Below are 23,139 nucleotides of genomic sequence, written 5' to 3'. Positions count from 1 at the left end.
AGGTTTTGGAAGCCATCTAGCCCAGCAACATCACAATCTGCAAGGGCCTCACCTGCCCCTGGTGGTACAGATGAAGAAACTGAGGACCAGAGAGGGGATGTGACCTCAGGCTCCTGTGGCAGTGGCATGCCCCAGGACAAGACCCAGGATCTGGGTTTTGGCTTTGTTTGTTACAATTTGTTTATACAATGTTACATTAGTTTCAAGCGTACAACAGTGATTTAACAAGTTTATTATGCTGTGCTCACCACAAGTGTGGCTACCATCTGTCACCATACAATGCTATTACGATACCATTGACAACATCTCCCATGCTCTATCTTTCATTCCTGGGACTTACTCCATAACCAGAAGCCTGTATCTCCCACTCCTCTTCAACCATTTTGCCTATCTCCCCACCACCTCCCATCTGGCAGCCATCAGTCAGTCTCCATATGTACAGGTCTGTTTCCACTGTTTATTTATTCTTTGTTTTCTAGATTCCACATGTAAGTGAAATTATATGGTGTTTGTCTTTCTCTGACTTATTTAGCATAAGGCCCTCTAGTTCTGTCCATGTTGCCTTAAATGGCATGATCTCATCCTTTTTTATGACTCAGTAATATTTCTCTCTGTGTATGTACACCACATCTTCTTTATCTGTTCTTTTATCAGTGGACACTTAGCGTACTTCCACATCTTGGCTTTTGCAAATAATGCTGTAGTAAACATAGGGATGCATATATCTTTTCAAATTCGTGTCTTCATTTTCTCTGGGTAAATACCCACTGGTAGAATTCCATGGTCTTTCTATTTTTAATTCTTTGAGGAACCTCCGTATTGTCTCCCACAGTGGCTGTACCAGTTTGCATTCCCACCAACAGTGCAAGAGAGGGTTCCTCTTTCTCCATATCCTTGCCAACACCTCTTATTTCTTGTGTTGTTGATTTTAGCCATTCTGACAGGTGTGAGGTGACAGCTCATTGTAATTTTGATTTGCGTTTCCCTGATGGGGAGTGATGTTGAGCATCTTTTCATGTGTCTGTTGGCCAGCTATATTTTTTCTTTGAAAAAAATGTCTGTTGGGGCGCCTGGGTGGCGCAGTCGGTTAAGCGTCCGACTTCAGCCAGGTCACGATCTCGCGGTCCGTGAGTTCGAGCCCCGCGTCAGGCTCTGGGCTGATGGCTCAGAGCCTGGAGCCTGTTTCCGATTCTGTGTCTCCCTCTCTCTCTGCCCCTTCCCCGTTCATGCTCTGTCTCTCTCTATCCCAAAAATAAATAAACGTTGAAAAAAATAAAATAAAAAAAAAAATGTCTGTTCAGGTCCACTGCCCATTTTTTAATTAGTTTGGTTTTTTTTACTGCTGAGTTGTAGGAGTTCTTTATATATTTTGGGTTTTAGCCCTTTATCGAATATGATTTGCAGATAACTTCTCTCATTCAGTAAGAAAGTGGTCCAGTTTCATTCTGCATGTAGCTGTCCATGTAATTTTCTAGGCTCTGGGTTTTTCTTCATCACCCCAGGTCACCTTCTGTGTGTAACTCCCTTAGGATGAATTTTCACAGGTCTGCAGATATTTTAGCCAAGTTCATAGTTCTGCCCATGTCACAAGGCCCCTGCAGCCATGGCGCAAAGGAAGGGACCGGAACCTCCTGTCTGGCCCAATAGGCCTGGGGGACCCCCTCCTGTCACTGCTTGCCGGAAGCAGCCACACCAGCCACCACCTACTTCCCAGGGTGACCTGCAGGGCTAGACAGCATTTACAACATAAATTATAAAGAGCCATGGAGAATTGTATTGCTGTCTGATTCTGAGGGAGCATTGCTGGCTGATCCTGGAACAGGGCCTAGAGCGAGACTCCCTCCGGCCCCTCCCTCAGCTGAGGCATTAATGCAAAACACACCTCTCACCACAGGCATTTAAAGATCAAAAGAGGCCAAAAAAGCTTCTAAGAGCCAGGTCTGCCTGTGCTCACAGACTTCCAGCGTCAGGACAGATTGGCCTTTGCAGTGATTTCAGGTGTGCCCAGGAAGGCAGCCGTAGAAAGCATCTGGTCCACTCATCTGTAGACCACGGCTCCTAGGAGAAGCACCTAGGGGTGTGGACTCCCTCAGACGTCCATAGGAGAGGAAGAACTAGACTTCTGTGTGTTGAAGGCCTCCGTGTGCCTGACCCCACTGGAGAAATTCGACATTCGTTAGCTTGCTTAATCTCCTTAACAGATAAGGGAACAGAGGCTCAGAGAGGACCATTTGGCTAAAATGTGGTAGGTCGAGGTTTGAAATCAGGTCTGATTCTGATAGGTCCTTGTAGGACCCTAGGACCCAGGGGAGACCACGGTTGCTAATGGAGCATACCCTGAGCTCAGCTGACAAGTTACCAAACTGAGTCAAAGATCATCTTGTTACTCTCCAAACCATGCCAGGTCCCTCCTGATTATCACTTGACTCTGATCCCTCCCTTCTGTCCCATCAGGCACCACTTCCCTCCCCAGGACCTGTCAGCCTCACCTGGGCATTGTCTCTGGTCTCCTTGCCTAAATCCTGGCACCTTCTGAACCACGCACCCCACAACCTTGGGAGTGAGTCACACCTGACCGCATTCAAACTTTCATGTGGTTCTTCACTGCCCTCATAACAAGGCCAAGCTCCTTGGGATGGCTTTTGGGGTCTCCAGTCATCTGCTTGTCCTCCCATTCTCAGGCCACTCTGAATTTCTCACCTTTCCTCTCTCCCATTCCCTCTTCATTCCTATCAGGATGATGAACCACCATTTCTTTGAGATCCTGATCCCATGTCATCTCCTTTGATCTGAACAGCTTTATACCTTGTCATGCATTATTCATGCAGTAACTATTTACTGAGCACTCACCCTGTACTAGGTAGTGGGGAAGCGCAGCCCCTGGTCCATCCCTGTACTGCATGGGAGACTAGGTACTCAGATAGATGAGCCAAGGGGATGTCATCAGTGATCAGCCTCTGCAGCTGTCTGTGTGTGGCCACTTGCAGGGCTTTGAGACTTTTGTACTGAGGATGGCATTTCCGGTCACCCTGAGAACCTCAGGTAGACTCAGAGACTTAGGCCATCCAGGCAGGGAAAACCCTGAGGAACTGTTTCCACACCCCTCATCTCAGAGATGGGGAAACTGAAGACAGAGAAGGAAAGGGCCCTGCCCGTGTCACACATCAAGCCAGATGCTTCATGAGGACCTGGGTCCCTGATACCCAGGCCAGCCCAGCCTTGGCGAAGAGCCCCACTGAGGATTGGAAAGCAGCAGAGAGCCTCTGGGAGACAACGCCTCCTCTCATGGTGATGGGTAGGGGCTTTAGTACTGGGGGAGGGACATGAACTGGCCACAGCCCGGCGAGCCACCACACTCACCTTTCTCTGTCCTCTGCATAGATGCCGCAGTGAAAGATGACATGAACAGCTACATCAGTCAGTACTACAATGGGCCCAGCAGTGGTGAGTCTGTGTCCAGGGCCGATCTGCACATACCAGAACCTCTCTGTGGCCCCATGCAACCCCTAATGTTGAGAGTGGGGACAACTCGGCCTGGCGTGCCCATCTCCTGTTGCCTGTGAACCATAACTGCAGGCAGAGTTCAAAGACCTGGAGCTTTAACTCCCAGCCAAGTCCAGCACCCAGCTATGGATGTCAAGGGTGGAGTACTCTGTGATTACCAATGAGGGCTGCATGTGGGACCCTCATATGAAAGGGGGGCTGGAGGTTAGAAATCTGAGTGACCTCAGTGCCTCTCAACCTGAGACCCTCTCAGCATGATCATGATGGGGGTGAGGTATTTGGGCTTGAGGAGCAACAGGTGTGGGGCATGTCCTTGCTCCAGTTACGTTTCATTCTTGCACTTGAAAGAAGTTTCAGGGGAGCCTAGTGGTTTCCACTTATGGGAAAGGTTGAGTTTTAAAATAATACGCAGGCCTATTGCTTCTCAGCCTTTTGGCTAAGATCAAGTGTAAAATAATACGCAGACCTTCAGTGTCTTGTTTCTCCTTAGCCAGTGTCTTAAACCTTATAGTTTGTATTTCACACCCTTCAAATCCTTATATATTCCATTGTAAGACTAGAATGTTACATTGTGTGACATGTATAATGCATTGGATTTTTTTCTTCTTTATAATTTAGCCCCCTCAAGATCTCTTTTCTCCCTCTCTTTTTCAAAGCTTCATCCAATCTGCTGATTTCAAACACCATCATCTCTAGCTCAGACCTCTCACCCAGTGCACTCACCCCACAACTTTGGGGAGAGAGACCTTGCCCTCACTGTGCCTGCCCACTGTAATTTGGCCCCTGGATACTTTTCACTTAAAGACCTTCTGAAGTGTCCTCTGTCCTCCCCCTGCAATGCTTCCTTCAGGGATGAGTCAATCTTCTGAAGACACAGCTCTGATCATGTCACTCTCAGACTAGCCCCAGTTAAAACTTTGAATGACTCCCCCTGACCATGAAACCCAAATTCCTTGTCCTGGCACCTCATGCCTTCTGAGTTAGGATGTTGGCATTAATAACCCCAGCAGCACTGTGGTTTAACTAAATCAACAAAGGTCCATGGCAGATCATCCAGGTACTCTGCTCCCAGGTTGTCATCTTTCCTTCAGCACCCAGTGGGCAGAACAGCTACCATCTATTCTAGAGCATTGCTGACTGCCAGGCAGAGCAACAGCCGTTTACCGTTTATATAGATGCCACAGATCAGTTCTCACAGATAATTGACCAGTGCGTGTCCCATGTCCACACGAGTTCACCAAGACGAGGGCAGGGCATAATCCTCCCTCAGGGCAGGCCAGCAAACATTGGGAAATTGGACCACAGACCAACCCCCCCTACCCCCCCAGCAGAGCCCAGGCACACTCACTGTCCACCATTCAGGTCAGAGCCACCCGCATCAGGGCCTGCAGAGGTGTGGCATAGGGAGAAGTGTTACCAGCATCCCCTCCTTTCTTGCAGACAGTGGTGTTCCAGAGCCAGCTGTGTGTGTAGTCACCACAGCTGCCATCGATGTCCACCAGCCCAACGTCTCCTCTGACCTCTTCTCAGTCGATGTGCCCCTGAAGCTCAGCAGCAACGGCACCCGTGCAAGTGCCACCTCCGAGAGCGCCTCCCGCTCTGCTCACAGCTCCGTCACCCGGGCCCAGAGCAACAGCAGCCAGACACTGGGCTCTTCCACAGACTGTAGTACCGCCCGTGAGGAGCCGTCCTCAGAGCCCAGCCCCTCTCCTCAGCCACTGCCTCTACCACCCCAGCAGCAGATGGCAGAGGCCACGGTCCAGGACCTGCTGTCCTCCCTATCAGAGGACCCCTGCCCATCCCAGAGGGCCTTGGACCCAGCCCCTGTCACCTGGCCCAGCCCAGCGGGCTCGGCCCAAACCAGCCCCGAGCTGGAGCACAGGGTAAGTCTTTTCAACCAGAAGAATCAGGAGGGCTTCACTGTCTTTCAGATCAAGCCTGTCATCCACTTCCAGCCTGCTGCACCCATGCTGGAGGAGAAATTCAGATCTTTGGAATCCAAAGAGCAAAAGTTGCACAGGGTCCCTGAAGCCTAGACCCTCCAGTTGGGCTGCGTGGGAGGAGGAGGGAGAGCTATCTGGATGCTCTCCTAGAGCCCCAGAGGCAACCAGGGGCATCACTCAAGGCCCGGGAGCCCATCTGGCCTCCCTCAGGGTGCTGCCTGCCTCCAGGGAGGTGTCACCAGGCCAGGAGGCCACATGCCTCAGACCTCAAAGCCCAGAGCTGGCGCCTCCTCTGGCCCTGCTCAGGGGAGGGTGGTGCTCATGGCTGGGGTCTTTTTAAACCATTTTTACAAAAACCAGCCTGTGGCCCAGCTTCAGCAGGGTAGAGCGCAGGGGCAGCCCAGCCTCTTCCGTTGCCTTTGTTCCTGGCGCCCACCCCGGACCCTTGGGAACAGCACTGTGAGCAGGGGCTATCTAGCCCCACCCCCAAGCCGTCTTTTCTGGGAATCCTGGGTGGAGCCAACACAATCATACAAAGACCACCATCTGAGCCTATTTCATTCATCCTCATTCTCTCATTCGGCATGAGCATTTCTGAGTCTTTTCCAGACAAGTCTAGTTTTCACCTTCATAGGACATAATGAGATGAATCTGGAGGTGGGTGGGAGGGTCGCTGGGGGGGTGGGGGGACAGCTGTTTTCCAATCTTGGCTTTAATAATAAAAACCAACTGCACTGAGACTTCTGGTTGGCAGAGGTTTTCCTTTGCAATTGCTAGCCCAGGTGAAGAAGCATGAGTGGGTTTGGGTTGGCCTGGCCTGGTGTAAAGCCACCCAGGTAGGCCCAAGCCGCACCCAGCAGCTCTTGAGGCCTCTACAGACTGGAAGGAGCCCTGGACTCCAGGCAGGAAGTTCTCACACTGCCTGGCTGTGTGACTGCACTGGTCTCTTCCCGCTCCTTCATCTCCCCACCAAAACAGAGCTTGGAATTTTGCCTTCCTTGCTGACAACACCAGTTCCCACACCCAGCTCCCTGACCCAGGTCTCCATTCCTTGGGGACCTCAAACTCCAAAAGTCCACAACCGAATGCGATATCTTGCCTGAAGCCTGCTCTTACTCCCAAGTTCCCAGCCAGGGCACCATCATCTACCCAGCTATTACCATGCATGGCATGGGCATCATTGGCTCCCTCCTCATCCCTCACAAGCAGTGGTAAATCCTGGCCATTCTGCCCTTCAAAGCACCTGCCCTAAACCCCATCACAGCCTTGCTGAGGCCCAGGCACCGCCGCTGGTTCCACATTCCACTAGTGGGTCCTTCCAGGCTGATGAGCCTGGTGCGTGTCTCCCTCGCTGAAAAACCTCCAAGGAATTCTGTGTTTATAACCGCTATGTTTTGTTTTATATGTACACAAAAGGGAAGACTTAATTCCAGGGGCTCCCATTGTCCCAGCTGAACTTCTCAGTGTGTTCATAGCCCCTTCCACTTACCTGTCCTTCTGGCTACCCTCCCAACCTGTTCTTTGTCCCCTCCACCTTTAGGTTCTCACTGTATCTCACTAGTCCCTCACTATAGTTCAGGGTGTCCTCAGGACTTCTGTGTCCTCATGTGGACTCATCATGATAGTGCAGTGATCCCATGGCTGGGTCAGCATTTGCTTCCCTGCCTGCCTCCCCTTGGTTCTCAAAAACAGGGATCAGGCCTGAGTCCCAGAACTGTGCAGAAAAGGCCACAAGTTTGGGCAGAGCCACTTGGGAAAGATGGCTAAATTGTAAGGTCCGACGACATGCAGGCAAAGAGCATCCGCTTGATTCCTGGGGAGATGAGCAGTGTCCACTTGAGCCATTTGGGGGGAGTAATCTGAGGCATTCTGAGTGGCTAGCAATGTCATTACAGTTTCCGTTACTGAGCTCTTCACTAGGGCCTCTACTGGAGCTCCTTTAAGCCTTCCAACAATCCTGTGAGGCCAGTATACTAGCCCTGTTACACAGATGGAAGAAACTGAGGTTCAGATAGGTTTAAGAGACTTTCCTGAGGTCAGACACTAATAAGAGAGGCACTGAACCTGGAGCCCAAATCCACCTGGTAGTGTGTTGAGTGCTAAGGCTCCCAGCTTTCAGAGCTTTTGGAAGCAAAGTGGTACTCTCAGCTTTTGTCACATAATGGGTGGAGGGTATTACATGATTTATAATCCCTAGGGTAGGAGCCATAAGGGTCTGTAATTAGTGGTCTGCACCTGCTGGACTAGAAACAGCTACAGTCCTCAGCCAAACCCAGCTTGCTGAGCTCCCATTGCCCCAGCTCTTAGGGTACCCCAACAGGTGGTGGAGCCTGCCCTGCACCAGAGGTGAGACCCCACTCATAGCCAGCACTCGCCTCTGCTCTGGACTTCTACTCCAGAGAAAACCACAAGACAGGGAGGAGAGCAATGGGGTAAGATGCTAGGCAAGTGGCACCTGCTCTCTGCTTCAGTTTCCCCATCTAGAAATGGGGTTTACAGAAGAGCTCTACTTTTGAAAGCTGATTTCTTAGGGAATTTGCAAACTGCTGTGAGGTGAAAGTCTGCCTGAGCACTCAATGTTGGCCTCATGCCTGAACGGGCAGTACCAGTGTTAGCATTGGGCCGATTAAAACTGAGGACAGGGGCGCCTGGGTGGCTCAGTAGTTAAGCGGCCGACTTCGGCTCAGGCATGATCTCGCGGTCCGTGAGTTCGAGCCCCGCATCGGGCTCTGTGCTGACAGCTCAGAGCCTGGAGTCTGCTTTGGACTCTGTGTCTCCCTCTTTCTGACCCTCCCCCGTTCATGGTCTGTCTCAAAAATAAATAAACGTTAAAAAAAATTTTTTTTTAAATAAATAAATAAAACTGAGGACAGAGATACCAAGAGGAGGTCCTCTCAGAGGACAGAGCCCACAATCATAGCATTAGAGGGTGCACACGGATGGAGGAAGCCACTTGCTTGCCTGGGGACAGGCATGGGGTGGAGTCCCAAGGCCTGGAATGCAGGAGGAGGAGGGTAAAAGCTTTGGCTTTCACTGCTCCCCTGGGTGCCATAGCCCAGAGTTATGGTTGGTGGGCAGCTGGGGGTCAGTGGAGATGGAGCCTGAGCACTCCCTGGGAGGTTTGCAGCTCTGGGAAATGGTTTCCCCTTACTCATCCACCCTTTCACAGAGCCCACTCTGGTGCCCTCCCAGAAGGGAATAGAGCTTAGGTAAGAGCCACTGTCTCTTATGAGCCAATGAGGGGGTGATAACAATAATGGCTCCCATTGATTCACTTCCTGTTGTCACAGGTGCTCTCTGCGACCTTCCCTCTTTATCACAATCTGCAAAGTGGCATTCTTTTCCTTGCTTTCCAGAGGAAAAAACAGGCACAGAATGATGGATTAAATGACTTGCCCAAGGGCACACAGCTAAGTGGTAAACTAGTGGCAGGATTCAAACCCAGGTATATCTCAGTCAGATGTCATGCTGGATATGCTGGATTGAGCTTCCTGGAATTAAACTGGGTGTCAATAAGAGAGCAGTAGCTAGGGGCACCGGGGTGGCTCAGTCAGTTAAGCCTCTGACTCTAGATTTCCATTCAGGTCATGATCTCACTGTCTTGAGATAGAGCCTGGGAAGGGGCTCCGTGTTGGGCATGGAGCCTGCTTAAGATTCTCTCTCTCTCTCTCTCTCTCTCTCTCTCTCTCTTTCTCCCTCTGCCCCTCCCATGCTCACACACTCTTGCACTTTCTTTAAAAAGAAAGAAGGAGAAAGGGGGTGGGGGGAAACAGGAGATAGAAATCTGGACTCAGCCCCCCAGGCCATTCATCAGCCCACATGGCCCTCTCAGTCTAGAGGTACCAGCCCACTGTGTCTGCAGAGTGCCATGGCCCCTTTTGCAGAGCCAGCCTCCCTGCTCAGCCTTTCCACCGTAGCTGGAGATGAGCCAATCCTGCGGCCAGGGTGCCACCCTGACAAGAGGACAAGGCTCAGAGCTAGCAGGGCTACTGAGCAGCTCACAGCAGAGCTGGGCCAGAGCCCTGCAGACCTGGTTCAAAGTCTGCCCAGGACTGGAGAGCTGTAAGGCCCTCCCCAACTGAAGAACGTACCGGCCCCTTGCCTGCCAGCTCAGTGCAATGCATCTAACCCAAGCCTTGGCTTTTCAGATCAAGTCCACAACTGTGGGGATTTTCATAGATCCTGCATGGTCAGAGGCTAGTGGTCTGGAATCCTCTTTAGTGTGGTGGGTATTCATTCCATCCATGACCCTCAGTTCAGGAACTTCTATCTCACTCCAAGACAGCTCTTGACAGAAGCTCTTGTTCTGGTGTTGCCTCCATGCTCCTCTCTGGTGCAACTTCCTCATCTCTAAAGAGAAAGACTAAGAGTGGAAGCTCTACTCTCTGAGCTACAGAGAGCCTCAAATAAGGTCCAAGGAAGCCTTCTTAAAAGAGTTTCTTACTAATCAGTCAACAGGATACTTGTGTAGAGTTGCTTAACAAGGACACCCAACAACTCTAGGGGCTGGCATGGTTAACCCCAACTTTTGAATGGACTTCTCAAGACTGGAGAGAAGTCAGGATCACTCCACCTCCATCCTTCACCTCAGGTACTGTTCTGCATCTAGAGTGTGTCTAAGCCCAGGCAGTTGGATTCTCAATCCAGCACTGTTTCCAGTTACACGGCTCCAAGTGAATCCCTGGACCCACTTCCTCCCCCTGTACAACAGGAATAATAACTCCCAGCCTCCCTGCCCCCATGAGGGTTGCTAGGATAGCTAATGACATAATGGAAGGGAAAGCCCTTTGAGAATGTGTCAAGAGAGACACAAACAGAAACCATCTTTATTAATAATAGATGTCTGGGGTGTTGCACTGCCTGCCCATGTTCAGCACTTCTGGGGAAGGCTGTGCAGGAGATGCTCAGTTGTTTCATTTGCTGCAGCAGCTAGTGTGGTGTATGGAGGTATATGGGTGGTGACAGGGTGTGAGCCCTGCCCCCCAGCCCCATTGCCAGCCAAGGCACTGTCTGCTCCTACAGAGCTCATCCCTGCTCTCATATCCCCAACAGTTCCTTTGTAGGTAATGCCTTGGAGTCACCCTGAGTTAGCTAAGAGAGCACTGTTGTTCCCCAGACAGGAAGCACCTTACCTGCCTTTCCTCCCCCTTTTCCAGTACAAGCTAAAAGCCTGTTTTTCCAACATAAACTGAGCAAGGATTTTTTTTTTTTTTTCGCTCCAGTGCTGAAAAGTTTGGTAGTGTCTCCTGGTGAATAGTTAATTCAATTATCCAAATAAAATGATGGAACATTTGCTGAATTTACTGCACGCTACCAAAGAGACCACGCTAGCATAATCTTATGCAGAGCCCTAGGCTACAGCGTAGGGGAGCAGACTGTTCATCTTGAAACAAGCAAATGAAATTGACTACCCTAGAGATCAATCAGGACATTAAACACTGTGATGAATGTGGAAGAATCCTTCAGTGTCTGAGATTTACGGGGCACCTTTCACCAAGTGCTCTAGGAGCCTCCTCAACATCAATTATGTCTCATAACTAGGTAGGCTCACCTCTGCCTCCACTGCATAAAGAAGGGACGTGGGGTTCTGGGACCTGGGTTTGCTAAATGTTGCAAAAGATAGGCAGTGTGCAGACCAGATCCAGATTCTAGTACAAAGACCCCTGCTTCCCTGAGCAAAGACTGGCTCAGAATTCAGGAATGTCGGGCTAGATGGGGACTCAGGGACTGGGGTCCAGAGTCAGTCATGTTCTTGGTGTTTCTGTTCCTTGTCCTTGCTGGGCCTTCTGCCTGAGGTGCAGTTCTTTGGTTATTTTGACAGCTCCCTCTGAACTTGGCTCAGCTGTCTCATCTTGCTCCTCTCCATGTCAGCCTGCCTCAGCCAGGCTGCATTCATTAGATACATCCACCATGATCCCAGAGAGGACAGGATATGTAGTTGAGAGAATTTGGCCTAAGGTCTCCATTTACTAGTCATGAATCCTTGGGCAAGTGTTTTAAGGTCTGTAGGTGTTGGTTTTCTTACCTGGAGAGTAGGGACCACTACTACGCCTTGTGGGATTAGGAGGCGAGAATGAGGTAGTATATGTAAAGGGTTCAGCAGAGCATCCTGGACATAAAAAGCTCTCAAAAATAATTTTTGTCTCCATCTGCCTAAGTTGTTTGAGATCTGCCAACACATTTAAGCTTTAAGATTAAAGCTTAAAGACAGCTTGAAAGATTACCAAATTCAATTTGCCATTTTACAGATGATGAAAATGAATCCCAAAAGAAGGAACATGACCAGGTTGCTTCTGAGGCAGTAACAAAACCAGGATAAGAACACAAGTGTCCCTATGACCAGCCCATTCAGTGTTCAGTCCTCCTGAACTGTTCAGTCCCCAATGTTCCCCACGCAACCCCACACTGGGAAAGAGAACAGCCCTTTGAGCTGGAGGTGAGCGCACAAATAGTAGCAAACCTGACAACCAGTTGTGGGAGGCAAAGACAGAAACCCAGACAAGTGAAGCCTCACCAGGACCTGACCACGCACCAATCCAGGTACCGTAGAAAGTAATTGCCAGCTAGCTTCCTTCCCAATAAATTCCTAATTCCATCTCTGTTCCATGCTTCTAATGACAAGCTCACTGTTTTGGGGCAATGTCAGCAGAAGAAGAGTCCTGGAGAAGCTGGGAAACATTGGGAGGCAGCCTGCTGTGGTGGAAAGGGACTCTAGACCTGGAGTCCTGTTCAGATTCCACATTTCACTGACTGCGCCTCTCTGGTTACCTCTCAGCCCATTTGTTCATCCACGAAGCAGGGATAACAATATCCATTTGGGGGATTGTTGTATTAGGGAAGGATAATAAAATGCACCTAGTAGATTCTTAATAAATAATATTTGCCACAAATTCTGGTGTGTTCTAGTTTCACCATTTGCTTTGTGACCTGGGGAAATCACCTTCTGAGAGCCTGATTTCTTCACCCTTTCCACCTCTGATGGGGTAACTTACATGAAAGTGTTTTATAAACCAACAGTTATCAGCAACTCTTCTTCACTTGTGCTCTCCACAAAACATTTTTTAAAACCTAGGGCACTATGAAATTGTGGCAGTATATCACCCTATATGGGCTTTTTACAAGGTTATCAAACTTCCTTTAGCTCAGCAATAGCTAACCAAATCCATCTGTTGTAATCAAGTGTTTTTTGGGTTTCCCAGCCTTTTAAGCCCACTTTTATGTAGACCAAGACAAAAATCCCTCGTGAGAGCGTGAAATGCAACCAAGCTGATCATCCCTTTCAGAAAGATAGCAGAGAGCACTTATGGCTGGCGTTTTAAGCCCTCCAGCCCTGTATAGACACGCCCAGGCTCCACCGGCAGCATGGCTCCCACACTATCCCAGGAGGAAGAGCCCCCACTCTCTGCCAGCCTCGCCCACAGGACTGGACCCATTTCCACAGTCTCCAGGGACCCATTCTGTAACCAAAGAGCTTTCAGTCAAACCCATCTGGGGCAAAAGGCCAGAGGATTCCTGCAACAGTCTTCCAATCTCTTCTATCTTCTGCTCCATCTATCCTGAATATACCACCAGGTTAGATTATTTCCCTAGGTTAGATTATGGGACCCTCCTGAAAAAAATGTCAATTTTTTGCTAGGAGGGTGCTTAAGACTTGCTCAGGTGGCAAGGTCTCAGGAAGTCAGGTAGCACTTTGTGGAACATTCTTGATATACAGACATATTTATTAAAAAAAAAAATGTAAACGTTTATTCATTTTTGAGAGAGAGCACGAGCAGGGCAGGGGTGGGCAGAGAGGGAGGCACAGAATCTGAAGCAGGCTCCAGGCTCTGAGCTCTCAGCACAGAGCCTGATGGAGGGCTCAAATTCATGAACCACAAGATCATGACCTGAGCAGAAGTCAGAAACTTAACTGCTTAACTGATGGAGCCACCCAGGCGCCCCGATATACAGACATATTGCTTATATTCCTAAGAGAAGGCATAGCAGCCACCAAAGTTTTAGGGGGGAAAAAAAGTATGTAAGACAGGATTGGGAAAATTCTAGTGATTTTCCCTGCAAATCAGGAAAAGACCTCTATACCTTTCCCGGTACCATTCCTGGTCCAGCTCCTGAAATAGCAGTATTCCTTGAGGGTAAAGTTTGAGAACCACTGACTTATGAGGGAAAAGTCCAAATTCCTCAGTATATCAGTCAATGGCCTCCACAATCTGGCCTTAATTACCTATCAGCCTCAACCCCCTTCCTGACTCCCCCTCCAATCCCAGTCTCCATCTCTGACCACTTCAAGCATCTATGTGAGCTCAGATCTGTTTCTACTTCTACCCCACATACTGATATCAAAGCCTCTACCCCAGAAAGAATGACGGGGCCAGCCCACTAAGGAAGCCCTCTCTGTATATGTTCATACTGTATGCTTTTCTAATCACTCATGGTAGCTGCAAAATCTTGGGGGGAAAGGCTGTCTCCAGAAACCTGTATTCTTAGAACCCAGCAGGATGCTACTTCAGGGCAGTGGCTGGGCCAGACTCTTGTAGGTGTTTACTCCATAGTCCCATACAGCAAAGCAAGTGGACCAGGGAACCCAGCAGGGAATGTCCCCCCACAGTACTGCTGAGAGAACTACACTAGGGAAAATGCTGGATTTCGCACTTTCTCAACTACTGAAAAGCTGAGATCAGGCTCTCATTGGGTCTCAGTCCATAGAGTGAGGTAGTCATTTGCTTGATTTAGATGGCCTCAAGGACCTATTCAGCTCTTTGCTCACAGGGCTGGCTTTCAACATGTGTATTTCTGCTCTCTCAGGGATTGTTTGGCCAAAGTAATCAGACCACCCAACTCCCAGGGGCTATATGAGGCTAACCAAAGACTTCAAAAAACTAGGGAGAAAAGCAGAAAACACACACACACACACCCACACTAAAGAAAGCTACCCCTAACATCTTTCCCCACACTGCTTCCAGCTGTTCTTCTGAGTCCTCAAGCCTGATATAGGGGCAGAGTCATTAGGAGCTGACAGCTTGGTGTCCAATAAAACACAGTATGAAAAGAACACACCAAATTGCACCTTCTGGCATATATTATAGTTTTAACAATTTGCCACCACCCTGCACAGCTGCCTTTTTAAGGTAAACTCTAAGTAGGCACTTAGAGGGGCTTCTGAGTTGAATAAAATCCTGCTGGAGAGACAAACCCAGAACACCATCTCTCCTCCCCAGCTAGGATCCTGAATGTGTGCCCAGCCCACCTGGCACTGGGTACTTAGCGCCCTTTACCTGAGGTTACTGTGCAGCAAGTCTCCCTGTTCCTTGGGTCGAGGTGAGGCAGAAACCCACACTGGTGAAACCATGGCTCTGAAGCCGGACTTCCTGGTTTCAAATCCTGGCTCTCATGTACAGGCTATCTGAATTTGGGCAAGTTACAGAACCTCGCTGTGCCTCAGCTTCCTCATCTGTAAAAATAGGGATAATAATAGCATTTATCCTACAGGGTGCTGTGAGGACTGAAGGTTTAATAAGTGTGAAGTGTTCCAGTGGCGCCTAGCATATAGTAAGCGCGTGGTACTTGATGCTATTATGGAGATGGGGTGTGGTGGTCATGACAGGAGGAAACCAAAGGAGAGAAAGACCAATCAGTTCCATTCTGAGGCTGGGAACCACACAGACGTGCCACCTGGGACTGGTCCTCCCTGAGCCAGCACACCCCAGACTAGGGGTCCCTCTCCACTTGTCACCTGTGCATCTCTCCTATCCCCAAGGTACAGTGTCCAACAGGGTAAAGGGAGAGGGCCCTAAGCAAGGTTAACTCCCCTGGGAAGAGCCTCAAACCTGTGGTCTTGGACAAGTCTTCATTTTCTTCACCACTTCTCTGTGCTTCAGTGTCCCATCTGAACAAGGGAGCTGAACCAGATGATCGCTCTCAGCCCTGACATTCTACAATGCTGTGCTTCATTTTATTGCCATCTTTTCATCCTATTAGGTTCAAGAAGGCTGAAATGCCAGAGGCATTTAACTTCTAAAAGTGTTTCATAGCAAGGGATTATGACACAAATCAGTTCAACTAGTTGGTTAGTTCAACTAGCCAAGCCCCAGGCTGGCCACATAAAGGGACTGTTTGACAACATCCGCCCCTCCCTCATGTACCACTGGTCACTTCCTATGCCCTTCCTGAGGCTTCCTCATCCTGTTAACTACTACAACTTCTGCAGATCTGCTTCAGACACAGCTGTCCTCATTCTACTTGCCTGCTGGCTCCTGGCTTTTACAGGACTCCAGATAACTGCCTGTACCTTCCCACAGAATGGACCAAGCCTCACTAGCCTCTGTTCCTGGTCTCGCACTCATACTAGCTTCTAGCCCCTGTGGCACTCGATCTCAGCTGTGCCCTAGGGGGCAGAGTGAGAGTGCCACAGGCAACCACAAGTGTGGCCATCTCCCATGCCTGGCTGCTTCCTAAGAGAACCCAAAGGAAGCATCAGGAGGGCCAGAGAAAAGCCAAAGCAATCTCTGAGCAGGAATTTAAACATAATATCAAACTATCTGTTAACAAGAGGCCATATTGTGGCAAAGCAGCCCCTCCTTCTCCATTCCCCTCTTCTTTATAGACACAAATTCCTCTATAAGCTGACAAAACTTTAAAATGAAATGGAAAAAATAAAATAAAATGAAATGGAAAATTAAATTTAACTTAAGCCAACTAAATATATTCAGTAGATTCAGGTTTATCAGATCTGCTTTTGTCATATTAGTTATGGTTTTCTGAAGACTGAATATATTTAAGATAATATTCATGCTTTTTTAGCTGAATTTGCCAATCTAGTTCCCTTCTCTCAATAATCATATTAAGATGATTAGTCTGGTGGAAGCATTCGTTTTTATAATCTTGCATAAAACCCAGAGTCCTCCATGAACAAGACAGGCAAAGAAAAAATCAATTTTTACTCATTTTCTTCAGTTTTTTTTCTTTATGAAGCTAGGCATATTTCTGGTAGTAGTTTTAAAGCTGTGGAAATGTTTTATTATTATATATTTTATTACAGAATTAGAAAATTTCAAAAAGTAATTGTTTGGAACCACAAATAATTAAAAAGAAATATAATAACAGGCTCATAAAAAAGCATTCTGGCATCTGTGAGAATTTTTTCTTAAATTATGATATTTAGCTCTTCATACTTTTGATTATACTAGCCATGAATTTCTACTTCAACTGAATACTTTGACATATATTCCTTCTTGAAATATGGTAACTCATTTTTTCTTCAGCAGCTCAGTCATTTCAGGAACTACCTGCAAATTAAAAAAAATAAAAGTAATTAAGCAATTTGAGCCTTTAGTGTGCTACAGTCATAGCTCCTTAAGAAGTACACGGAGGCCAAAAGAAGCCACGCGCATCACTGCTGAGGCACGAGGTGCCCCTCCCCCACCCAACTCCCCCCTTGGGTGGCCTCCCTCCCATCTGTGGGAAGACTATACACGTTTGCAGGGAGAAACCACCCAGACATATGGCTGGCAGGACCACTGGCCCACGCACTGCCTAGGAACCTTTCTGACACAACCACAAACCTTACAGAGGCACCACAGAAACAGGAGTCCGATTTTTCTTTTGTGAGGAGAGTAGTGTGTATTTTTTACCTTCATGTTTTCTGGGCATTCTTCCTTCCCTTATTGTACTCTGGCCTTTCCTTCAAAGTCCATACCAAAGTCTCTTCCTTAGTTATGACTCTTGCTGGCCCCCCTAGCACTTGTTTTCTCATTGTTCGTTTGCTCAGTCATCTTTCCTTCCACAAACACTACAGTTGCTTCTTCAGCACATGTTACTATCTTTCTGCACTTAAAAACAGGCTGCACGCTGAACATTCGATTTCACCATTCTTTATGAAAATAAAGGTTGTGCTAATGCCATGTCTGGTCAACAGACAAAATAAGAAACCACAGTGAAGGAAAACTGACGGAGTTGGCTCCCATTTTAAAATGGATTAATTACTAACCCTTAGTCTTGGCAGTTCAGGGGCTGCAACTGGAACTTTCAGTGTGAAGCTGCTTTCAGCCTGGACAAGAGGAGGCTGTGAGTGGGGACTGCAGGGGAGGGTCACACGGAGCCCACCTGAAAACTAGCCGAGCCACTTGTGTAAAACATCAATTACCCAGTCTTCCATGGGGCTGTCGACTGTCCTAGCTCAGAGAGATCCCAGTTGAACTCACCACTGATGAATATAGCCTCTCAATTATTTAAGAGAGCTACATTTCCATTAGGTGGAAATAATGTGTTCGTACAAAATTTATTAAGGAAATTGTCGACATGTTGTTTCTTCCGAATGTCACTTTGTCTCCAGCCTGTTAAAAGGCCCACGTTTACCATGGAGCCAGCAGGCATTAGCTCAGGGGCAGCATTAGGTGCTGGCACCACTTGTCCCAGCTTTCCTCGGTGGAGAGACCATGAGCTTATGCCAGTCACACAGATGACATGCTAAACAAGCCTCACATGGGACCGACGTGTTTCATGAAAAATAGGCTAGAGCCCAACAACTTCTTTTAAATGAAACATTTAACCGGAGTTAGAACACACAATTTTTAAAAACCTTACAGAACGTCTCCCTGCCACACTACCCAAAATAGGGTTAAGAGGACTTTGTCCATCATCTATATCCTTTTTTATTAGATCAACCTCAGACTTTCCAGGCATACCACACAATGCCTTACTTAGGGAAAAGAAAATGCCAACTCTGGTTCACTGAATATCTTATAGCCTGAGCAAACTCAAAGATCCGGATTCTTATTTTTATTTTAGATATTGTAGAGGCAGCTCTCTATTCAGTAAGACTAAATGAAAATAAATTTACATTTAAAATAAGGTATTCTGGGGTGCTTGGGTGGCTCAGTCGGTTAAGCATCCGACTTCATCTCAGGTCATGACCTCACAGTTCATGAGTTTGAGCGCCACGTCGGGCTCTGTGCTGACAGCTCAGAGCCTGGAGACTGCTTTGGATTCTGTGTCTCCCTCTCTCTCTGCCCCATTCCCACTTATGCTCTCTCTCTCTCTGTGTTAAAATATTTAAAGAAGAAAAGTAACAGCTGTTAACAAAGATGCGGAGAAACTAGAACATTTGCACACTGCTGAAGGTAAAGTGGTGCAGCCACTAGAGAAAGCAGCTTGGAGATTCTTTGAAAAGCTAAACACAGAATTACCACATTATCCAGCAATTCAAAGGTATATACCCAAAGGAAATCAAAGTGGGGACTTAGAACAGATATTTGTAGGCCTATAATCATTGTACTGGATTAGACAAAAGTTTCACATATATGACACCTACTAAAGGACAAGCAATAAAAGAAAAAATAAACTGGACTTCAACAAAATGTAAACCTGTATGCGTCAAAGGACACTGAGAAAGTGAAAAGACAGGAGCTCCCCTCTACTTGTTAGATGGGATGCTGCCTGATTCATGACTCATTTAATAAAGCCAGTAATAAAAATAAATAAGTAAATTGCAAAAGAAAAGAAAAGAAAAGAGAAGAAAGAGGGAGAGAGAAAAAAGGAAAAGTCAACCCACAGAATGGAAGAAAGTATTTGCAAATCATATACCTAATAAAGAACTTATATCCAGAATATATAAAGAACTCTTATAAATCAACTACAGAAAGACAAATAACACAACTTTAAAATGGGCAAAGGATTTGCACAGACATATCTCCAAAGAAAATACATTATAAATGGTCAATAAAGACATGAAGAAATGCTCATCATCATTAGCTATCAAGGAAATACAAATCAAGACCACAACAAGTTACCATTTCATACCTATGAGGAAGTCTATAACAAAAAAGATGGGATAGTAAGAAGTGTTAGTGAGTGTATGGAGAAATCGGAGCCTTCATATACATTATTGGTGGAAATGTAAAATGAGGCAGCCACTTTGGAAAACAATCGGACAGTTCTTCAAAATGCTAAAAATAGAGTTTTCAAGTGACCCAGAAATTCCATTCCTAGATATATACCCAAACAAGATAAAAACATATATGTATGTATAAAAGCTTAAATGCTCACAGTAGCATTATAATAGCCAAAGAGTAGAAACTCAAATGTCCATCAAATGATTAATGCATAAACAAAATGAGGCATATCCACACAATGGATATTATTTTGCACTAAAAGGAAACGAAAGTGCTGATATAGGAGACAACACAGATGAATCTTGAAAACATTATGCTAAGAAGCCAACCACAGAAAGCCCATATATTACATGATTCTATTTATATGAAATGTCCAGGATTGGCAAATCCATAGAAACACAAAACAGGTTAGTTGTTGCCAGGGGCTGGGGAGAGTGCAGAACAGGGAGTGACTGCAAATGGGTATGGGGTTTCTTCTCAGTGTGAAGAAAATGTTCTGGAATTAAATAGCTAATGGTTGCATAACTCTGAATATACTAAAACTCACTGAACTTTGCATTTTAAAAGGGTGAACTTTATGATTTGTGAATTAAATTTCAGGAAAGCTTTTAAAAACAACAACAACAACAACAACCAGTCAGGTGGTGTCCTGTGCTCTGTCGCTCTGACTCCGATTATAATATTTACCATTTATTGAACACCTATTATGTACCTATTATGAAAAGAAATACAAACAGGTAGGCTAATATTTAACCAAGACTGTACTAGGTACAGCATAATCTCATTTAACTTTCAATACAACCATGTAAGGTAGGTAGTATATTATTTATATTACTTTTGAGGAAGCTTACATTCAGAAAAATTAAGTAATTGGCCAAGATAATTTAACTAGTATGTGGCCAAGACAGAATCTGAATTAAAGCTCTTAACTACTGTCCCATATTATTTTTCTTATATTAAGAAAAAAACAACTTGTCATCTCTAACTCATGATTACTGAAGGGTGAAATAAAACAATAAATATTAAAGAATAAATTTACATTTGCATTTACTCCAGACATGAAGTTTGGTGGATACCGTATCACTTAGAGAATTATTAGTCACGCTATGTGTGATAGTTTGAAATTTAAAATTTTTACACAGAAATTTAGTCTAAAAAAGTCCTTTTTACATAACTATTATTTGACTTAGGATATATTTTTTTAAGATTTTATTTTTTTAAGTAATCTCTATGCCTGACGTGGGGCTTGAATTTACAACCCTGAGATCAAGATCTGCATGCTCTCCCAATTGAGCTAGGCAGGCATCCCTGACTTACAGTATTTTCTTTAAAGTCTTAATCTGAAATAGATTATGCTCTCACTCACTCATATTTTGCATAATTGTACTTTTATGTATTGTTATACCTTTAAATATTTGATTTTTAAAAGACAGAGGGTGACCCTGAAGAGTATAGTCACTATACTACCTTGTCCACTCTTCGGTCGGAATTACTACAATATTCATCTATATTATACTCATTCTGATTTCAACTGACAAAACAATCTGATGGATACTGTCTAAGTTCCCAGAGTCTGCCAAAGGTGCAGTCCTTTTTACTGCGATTTATTAAAGAGCAGTAGTGGTGAACCACCTGGCAGTCCCTGATGAGATGGGAAGGCAGGGTGATGAGTGAAAGGATGGAATCAGGAGACTTAGTTGTACCAAAAACTTGCAGAATAACTTCCCCAAATCACATCTCTTTGGGACATAGACAATTTAAAAAAGAACATGACTCATTTGTGTTATACATGTAGTAGCTAATGGGAAGCTGCAACTCAAGCAGTAATTTTTTTTTAAAGATTTTATTTTTAAGTCATTTCTATACCCAACATGGGGCTTGAACTTACAATCCCGAGATCAAGAGTCACATGCTCTACCAACCAAGCCAGCTAGGTGCCCCCCAAGCAATATTTTTGATATTTTATAATCTAATCAGACTGCTTTTTAAAGGATTAACTTTCCTCCCTTTATATTAATTAAAGGTATATATAACTGTGCTTCAGAACTTCGGAGCAGGATGAGATAATCACTAACTTAATATAATTCTAGCTAAAAGCAAATAAACGTTAGGTCTTAGTCCAAACACATTATCAAATGTAGGCTTCTTAAAACACCAAGAACAGCTTGAGAATCTCCAGTTGGAAATCGTCTAACTGAATGATTCTTGAGGTCCCTTTCCACTTCTACTATCCTAGGACTCTCAACAAGATACCTCTCTCAGCACACACATGCTGTCACTCGCTCACATACCTCTCTGTCTCTCTCTCATGTCAAACCTGGGAGCTCCCCTAAATGCAAGAAGCACAGTGTGTGTGATACCATTCCATCAGCAATTGCTACAAAGATGCTCCTGCCCCAAGGCAGGTGTCCACCGTATAAACATCACAAATTTCCAACTAATACTTCATCCATTTATCAAGTAAGCCCTGTCTGTAGGTTGCAATATACAATACGCTAACAGAAAAACATAAACAAAACAACTTGCAAATTTATTAAAATATTCTCTTGAAGAAAAATAAAAGGCAAACTACAGTAGATGTCTGTTTGCAAATGTGTCAACACAATACATGGATAGGGTTCAGAAGTGTTTAATTTCATATTTTTTATTTAAAAGGTCTTTACCCCTCTATCCCTTCTCACTGGAGCTAAATGCTTGGTACTTGAACAAAGTTATCCTTGTACAGAGATACGAAAAATTTCTGTTTTTCACACTAACTTTTCCTCCAACTGGCATATCTTAGTGGTCAAACGACTGCCATTAATTACTGTTCTTACAGGGGCTCCTGGGTGGCTCAGTTGGTTAGGAATCGGACTCTTGATTTCAGCTCAAGTCATGATCTCACGGTTTGTGAGGTTGACCCCCACGTCGGGCTCTGAGCTTGGGACTCTCCCTCTTTCTCTGCCCTTCCCCTGCTCACCCACGCATGTGCGCGCTAGCTCTCTCTCTCTCTCTCAACATAATAAACTTAAAACTTATATATATTGTTCTTACACAGCTGGGCCAAGTAACAATTGCAGAAGAACTACCTAAGTCCTAAATTTCAATTATAGGACCCCAGGATCACTGAAGTGGGGCTGTACTCTTCCAGGGCAAGATACAGGCCCTTTGAGGGATGGGGTGGGGGGTGCTCCTGAGGTGAAGGATGCCCTATGAACACATACTTCACAGTTTAGACGTGTTCTCAAAATACACTCATTAGTTTATCTGGATCATGTACACTGTTAGTGGAGCCGTGGTAATGGGCCAATCCTCTTGCCAAGAGGACCACCCTGGCTCTATTCTCAGGCTGCAGCCTCTCTATTAAGGCCCGTGGTAGCTCACTGTAATTCTGTGCAAGGGGTTCCTCACTCTAGCAAACTGACTTCTCCCTGGGCTAGATGCTACTTTCAGAGCCTCAATGCCTGCATGAATGCTTTCTGCACTTCTAGGCAACCTAGAAGTTTGTAGGCAGGCCCTGAGGGACAAAAAGCAATTAGGCCATGCATGAGCTATCACCTTTAAATGTGGCCAAATGAATATCAGGTGCACATCAATATCACTAAAGTAATTTCACTCATGGGTAGGGTAACTACAGGGGTGGTGGCAGGGTGGAAAGAACACTCAAAACAGTGAAGACTATGAAGAGTGGGAAATAAGTGTTCTCCCCTACATTTATCAGGTTAGGAAGGCCTTTAACTCTCAAGCAGAGCATACTTGTTGAGTCAGATAAAATGGACTTGAATGCCCCCTCTTTCCCTGAAAAGCTGTAGCATTGTTGGCAAATT

At 46.1% G+C, this 23,139-nt stretch overlaps 2 protein-coding genes across 4 annotated transcripts in view; one reads left to right on the top strand and one right to left on the bottom strand.

The window, feature by feature from the left end:
* TMEM266 (transmembrane protein 266) overlaps positions 1 to 6,109 on the top strand; it is a 130,058-nt gene extending 123,949 nt beyond the window's left edge. Inside the window, exons 10-11 of the mRNA XM_040493350.1 lie at positions 3,382 to 3,444; positions 4,945 to 6,109. Coding sequence (XP_040349284.1) covers positions 3,382 to 3,444; positions 4,945 to 5,540 — 659 coding nt within the window. The 3' untranslated portion in view covers positions 5,541 to 6,109. The remainder of the gene's footprint in view (positions 1 to 3,381; positions 3,445 to 4,944) is intronic.
* Positions 6,110 to 16,454: 10,345 nt separating this feature from the next.
* ETFA (electron transfer flavoprotein subunit alpha) overlaps positions 16,455 to 23,139 on the bottom strand; it is a 78,855-nt gene continuing 72,170 nt past the window's right edge. For all 3 annotated transcript variants that reach the window (XM_040493347.1, XM_040493349.1, XM_040493348.1), the window contains one exon: positions 16,455 to 16,729. In XM_040493347.1, the coding sequence (XP_040349281.1) occupies positions 16,691 to 16,729 (39 nt within the window). In that variant the 3' untranslated portion in view covers positions 16,455 to 16,690. The remainder of the gene's footprint in view (positions 16,730 to 23,139) is intronic.

Source organism: Herpailurus yagouaroundi, unplaced genomic scaffold (genome assembly GCF_014898765.1).
Source record: "Herpailurus yagouaroundi ecotype Mexico unplaced genomic scaffold, PumYag 184, whole genome shotgun sequence".
NCBI lineage: Eukaryota > Metazoa > Chordata > Mammalia > Carnivora > Felidae > Herpailurus > Herpailurus yagouaroundi.
This window is presented reverse-complemented; position numbering and strand designations above follow the sequence as displayed.